This window comes from Momordica charantia (genome assembly GCF_013281855.1).
Source record: "Momordica charantia cultivar OHB3-1 chromosome 6 unlocalized genomic scaffold, Mcharantia_2.0 BLBB01000006.1, whole genome shotgun sequence".
Classification (NCBI taxonomy): Eukaryota; Viridiplantae; Streptophyta; class Magnoliopsida; order Cucurbitales; family Cucurbitaceae; genus Momordica; species Momordica charantia.
This window is the reverse complement of record NW_028275164.1, coordinates 28172418-28178417: the sequence shown is the minus strand read 5'-3', so window position 1 is coordinate 28178417 and position 6000 is coordinate 28172418. Positions and strand designations below refer to the sequence as shown.

General features: G+C 39.2%; 2 protein-coding genes across 3 annotated transcripts; one reads left to right on the top strand and one right to left on the bottom strand.

Annotated features, from left to right (window-relative positions):
- Positions 1-671: 671 nt before the first annotated feature.
- On the top strand, positions 672-3545 carry LOC111023068 (uncharacterized). Of its 2 annotated transcripts, XR_002603072.2 has the most exons (6): positions 672-915; positions 1208-1344; positions 1690-1792; positions 1979-2156; positions 2831-2970; positions 3099-3545. XR_002603072.2 is itself a non-coding variant. In XM_022300410.2 (5 exons), exons 2-5 carry the CDS (start codon positions 1264-1266, stop codon positions 3142-3144), a joined length of 408 nt encoding a protein of 135 aa, XP_022156102.1. In that variant the 5' UTR covers positions 673-915; positions 1208-1263; the 3' UTR covers positions 3145-3545. The 2 variants fall into 2 exon arrangements, 1 of the variants encoding a protein (XP_022156102.1); XM_022300410.2 differs by lacking the exon at positions 2831-2970 and having other exon boundaries at positions 673-915.
- Positions 3546-4028: 483 nt separating this feature from the next.
- On the bottom strand, positions 4029-5928 carry LOC111026132 (uncharacterized). The gene is made up of 2 exons (XM_022304136.2): positions 5050-5928; positions 4029-4819 (listed from the first exon to the last, which is right to left on the bottom strand). The coding sequence occupies exons 1-2, from the start codon at positions 5648-5650 to the stop codon at positions 4215-4217; spliced, it is 1206 nt and encodes a 401-aa protein (XP_022159828.1). The 5' UTR covers positions 5651-5928; the 3' UTR covers positions 4029-4214.
- Positions 5929-6000: the final 72 nt, after the last annotated feature.

Sequence of the window (6000 nt, the reverse complement as noted above, 5' to 3'; positions counted from 1 at the left end):
TGGGTTCGTGATGTTGCCGCGTCGCACCCCACTAATCGTGCGGAAGAGGATAGCAGCCATCAGAGTTTCACCATGCATTGTGCGGATATGCATGAGAGTTGACTCGTCACTCGTTGATTCGTCAATTATAGGAGCTATCGTTTAGATATGATCTTCACATTTACAGATTCACGCAACTGGAGAACTTGATGTCGTAGTTGTAAGACTGGAAAAACTAATGGATCGTTACAAAAGTGAATTAAGTAATCAGAAAAATCAATGAGCCGTGGAAAATAAATTTTGGTGATTAAAATCTAAAATAATGAGAACAATGGAATTGGATATACTTTATACATTTGTTGAATACTTTATCAAAATATAGACATTTAATAATAATTAAAGAAAAGTAGCCTTAAATGATCATAAATCATTTAAGAAAAATAATATTTTAAAATGATTTAATAAATATGATTAGATTGTATTAATTGAGGGTAATTTAGGGAAAAAGGAAATTTAATTCAAACCTCCAAATCTATACGTGTAAATCTTTGAAAATAATGTATATTTATGAAATATCATATATCCAATAATGACGCGGAAAAATTTCTATTAATAAAAACGTTATGGGCTTTTAGCGATTTCATACCGGCCCATGAACGTCGATTACGAGCCCACAAAGTTGGGGATGGAGAACCAAAGCGTAGACTGGAGAAAGGGGGAGAGAGGTCAAGGCGCCCGCGCGGGAGGTTCGATTTCCCGAGAGAAGAAGACGATCGAGAGGGACAAATCCAGAAGAAGAACGAGAACCACAAACAGAAACTGAAGAATTGACGAAGATCGTGCGAAATAAGAGGTTGCTACGAAGCAGAATCGAAACGGTGTCTGAGGGTGAATCGAAGTCCAACTCTGCAGTTTGCTCTTCAGAGGCAAAAAAATGTAAGAATCTTTTCTTGACTACTCGACTACTCGACTCAATTATGTCTTATTGGTTACGGTGCATCGGTTTTGATTCTCGTTTCCAATTTTGGTGGTATTTTGCGTTGTTCCTGTCTTTTTCTAATTTCGTTTTTGTTTTGGAATGAGATCGGGGCAAGTAAATGAAAATTGCGTCTCGTTTTTACTGTAGTTTTCTTATATGTTCCGCAAGGCCGGCGGTTTGAGAATTGATATTGACGTTGACGAACTCCTTTCTGTTCTTCTTCCCCTTCTTTTGGTGAATTTTTCTCAGAAGTTTGAAACGACGCCATTGTCTGCTTCTCTGGAGTAATTTAGCGAAACCTTTGAATGGAAGAGGCGAAAGAAATTTTGAAGGATAACAGGATCGAAGATGTCAGTTGGCTGTGTTCGCTATCTGAATCGGAGCTTGTAAGTTCATGTGGAACTATGCTTACTCTTTTTAACTGCCGAGCACTCTTATTTCTCACTACGATTACGATTGCATTACTCATTGACTAATTGTATACTTAGCTTTGCTTACAAAAATTGAGCATTCTTCATGTGCCAGTCAATTAGATATGCTGATTCCTATTTCTGTCAAATTTTTTTTCTATGAATTTTGTTGGAAACTATTAATATCTTCTTATTGAATTTGAATTGATACGCTGATTTTCATGGGCTTTCTTGTCTCAGATATTGATATATGGGATGGAAATCTTCTACTGCCGTTCTTAGGTTATGTTTGCTAACTCTGAATTATAATGTACATCGCAGGACATGCTAATTAGCATTAAAATGCTAGTTCTCCAACGTGCAAAAATGATTGGCCATGAAGCTCTTGCTGAGAAATTTGATCTGAAGACACTACGTGCTATTGGTATTTTTGCTTTCTATATGTTGAATTTCTTCTGTTTATATTACCTTGCTATCATATCTTTGTTTAGAATGTCAATTTGAACTCTCTATCTCTCTGTGTGTCTAGCATGCATTATCGTGCCGTCACTGTGTTGCTTTATTTGTATAGAATGAATATTGAAATTTCTGGCGTGCTGTATGTATGTAGGGTTTGCCTTGATGGAACATCTTAAAGGACAACTTAGGGCGTCAGATGTTCCAGATCAGTCTCAGTCTGCTGCCTTAAATGGATGCAACTTATTAGACTGCAGTCTTGAGAAGATTTTGTCAATTGATGAGATAATGGCAAGTGTTTGTTCTGACAGAAGGAAGAAACCTGGAAAAAGGTTGGTAAAAACTACAAGTGGCTGTTGTTGTATTGTGACCTTATTCTTGGAAAAATAGCGAAATCCTCATATTGTTGTTACCTTGTTATCTTGTTGCTTCTTTTTTATTGAAAAATAAACTTCTGTTGGGCAACTACATTAACCTTGTGGTTTTCTTAGAGCCTATAATTCGTATAAATTTTCATGAAAGCACTAATGCATTTGATGAAAATTAATTAGATGACGTTTGTTCTTAATAACTTGAACACCAGAATGGGAGGAAGTTCTTATGTGTTCTCCTTTCTCGCAGAAAGGGAGTTTCCTTTGGCAGGCAGGGTTCTTTGGGATTATGTGGGGGATTTGGTTGGAAAGAAACAATAGAATATTTAAGGGTGGAAAGAGAGTGGGAGTCTGTTTGGGATCTCATTTTAATGTTTCTTTATGGGGTTTGTTTCGAAGTTATTTTGTAATTATCAGTTAGGTCATATTCTTTTGGATTGGAAGTCCTTTCTCTAATCCGACTTCCTTCTTCAGGCTATGTTTTTGTATGCCCTTTTGTGTCTTTCTTGTTTTCATTTTAATCAATGAAAAGTTCAGTTTCTTATAAAAAAAAAACTTGAACACCAGAATGGATGTTCAACTTATTAATCTTTCATTCTTTAGTAAAGCTGATTTCTTTTCATTCCAAGTTCCAGAATTTCAGCCCTAGACAGGAAGTTGGACAGAAGAACTTTCTAACCGTCGACCTTTTTTTTCTCTTGGTGCCTTGAGCGATTGGGTTCATTCAATGCTATCAGTCAAATTCTTTGCTTTAATGCTGAGTTTTTTGGAAGATGTATGTGTTTAGTACCATATTATTGTTCTTTTAGATAGGATCCATTTCCCAATTTGTATTGCCAACTTTTGAACTCATTATATCTCTCTCAGCTTTTTTTACCATCTCCCTCTCCTTCCTATTTCTAGGCCGCGACAAAAGGCTGATTCCAGACAGAAGAACGAGAAGTTGTGAATTATAAGACACTAGAAGTAGAAACAGATTCGTGTAGGTTGTCTCAACTCTTGCCGACTTGTCGGCACAATGCAGCTTTCCACGTTGCAAGAATTGGCGGTAATCTTCACAATAGCTATGGTCATAACGAAGAATTTTGTTAGCTTTGATCGCCAGTGAGTGTTATGGCATCAAATTGTAGTCTATCATGGCGTCAATCTGTAATCAGGCTCCGCAAAAGTTTTGTTTATAGATTTTTCCTTGTTCCCGTACTCTTAAAAGATTATCTATTTTTTCAATTTAGTTGATCTAGGGAGATACCTCCCTGCAAGCCATTGTAATAGTATACGAAGCAAAGGAACCATTATGAACAATGTTACGATTTCATTAATTGTTAGAGAGCCAGATCTTATCTTTATGAACCTCTTGGCTATTCAATTCCTATGAGTTTCTACTTCTGATAGATTTCAAGGAAGTTTCAGTTACTAATATCCTTGACAGAGCTTAGGTTTATGAAAATTAATGATCTTCATGCTGGAGCAGTGGTAAAAATTGGGCTGAAAATTTGTATCTCATATTAGTATATTATCTCTCTCTTATTCCTAGAGCTGCAATGTTTTGAAGCATGTGCATAAAGGCTTTTTGGCGAAGAATCCAGCAGTGCTAATGTTATATACATTACCTCCTGTCATAATTAGTTGTGAAATGTTACTCATAAAGTAGATTTTGCTAATTGATTACTGCAAATAATAGTTTCACAAGATTTATTTTACTGGTATTGAATTTCACCCCCAAAAGAACAGTAAATAACATGCCTATTCTTGCCTTTTGTTTCAACATACCAGTAGCAGTGGAATTAGTCTATGGACAAAAAGAAAGAAAAGAGAGATGGGAGGAAAAGCAGGTTAGACTTTGAAGCTTGTTGTGATGAGCGTATTAACTCTATATTGATGCAATTTGAAAATGTCATCTAAAATAAAGGCACAAAACCATAACATGAGGGGCTTGTTGTAGCTCTCCTCAATCCCCATGGCTCAATACCAAGAAAAAAAATGTTAAAAGTTGTAAAGATCTGATCACATGTTATGCTTTCATCTGATTGCAGATGGGATTACATTAGTTGGGAGAACAGTAATGTGTCTCAAAGGGTGCGAAACTTCAGCGCCCCCGGCGTGCTTCACGAACTCGGCTGGTGCAAAGGATTCTCCATGGCAGACGCATAAAATACTGACCTCCAAGTTGGAGTATTTGTACAAGAAGCCAGTGATGGTTTTCCCATTCGGACCGACACCGGTCGTCGAAACGCAGGGCATTTGCTGAAGGCTTGGGATGTTGCGGGTTTGAATCTGAGGCTTCGGAGGTTTCCCATTCTCCATATTTCTGTTTTTGAGTGACATTGGGGGAGACGACTTTAGGGAACTCGAAACAGGTTTGGTTGATGGCTCCACCACCTCATCATCTTTGTTTGATGCGATGGGTTCTTTCTTGATTGTTGTTCTTACGCCGCTTTTGGAGACATGGGACTGAACAGATTTTTCTGGACATTGTGTTCTGTTGTCAACACAAGGATCTGGTTTAACAAGATCTGAGGAAGGGCTATCGTTCTTAGGATCATTCGGGTTCGGCTGAGTCATTTGGTGTCCGTCTGATGAGGAATTACTTGAATTGCGCCGGGTATAGCTGCTGCTGTCACCTCCTGAAAATATGAACAGAAACTTAAGATTTCAATTCTGAAAAAGATGAGCCATGTATTGCAGTTTACAGGTGAATGAATTGTTGCCCGATAGAATACTTGAATCAGAGAAAGAGATGATGATCAAAAGGGAATGAATCCCAAAATCAGAAAATCGAAGCATACAGGTTTTTTGTTTCTAATCTTTCAGAATGAATTGAGCGGCAGAAGATCTCGAAGAATAGAAGAAGTACCTTCATGAGACGAAGAGCTGTGATAATGATCAGAAATGACAGAGGAACTACAGACAGAGGATCCACTAGAACCAGAAGCAGATTTTGTACTCTTGCTCCAGCTCTGGCATCCATTAGACAAAGCAGCATCAGCAACATTTTGATTCGTCTGAAACGGCCCGAAGCTGCGGCAGGGCACCGGGTGATGGTCGGCACCAGCGGCGGCGGCGGACCAGTAGGGCACCACGCAGGGAAACGCATAGCCATTGAGAAAGGGGACGTAGTAGGTGTAGGGCATTTGGAGCGGAGGATGATCCACATTGCATTGAGAATGAGATCCTAAAGCTGCAGCTTCTTGTTTCCCTTTCTTGAATGGCGGATTCTGAGGTTGTTGTTGTTGTGCTCTCCGGTGGCGCTTCTCCTCCCGCTTCCTCTTGGCCTCCCGCCGCCGCACCGCCTGGATCTCGCCTCTCGCCTTCGCATCGGTAACTCCGCTCTCTTCATCTCCGTCGCTAATCAACGTCAACGAAGAACCAGAAGTCGTCGTCTCCGGTAACCTTCTCAAACTTCCGCCGATCGACAAACCTAAATCCAGCTCCATGTCGCCGTCGTGGTGTCTCATCTGCCTGCACAAGTACAATATTCTTTTAACTTTTTTTTTCTTTGGCTTTGGATTTCTCCGTGTTGTGTTGGGTTGGAAGTTGGAGCTGTGTTATATTATTATATGGATTGCAATTCGTACAGTGATTCTCGGGAGAGAGAGAAAAATTGGAGACGTGGCGGCAGCAGAGGCGATAAAACCGACGGTGCCTCGTACACGTAGGAGAGGATAAATCCCATAGATATTTTTAGCGCAACCGAAGCCCACGCTTTCGCCACCAATCTTGATTCTCACCACAATTTAGATACCTCTTAATAAATTTTAAGTTTGGTTCTTAAAAGGATTATTCATTTTTAATATACTCTCGAAAT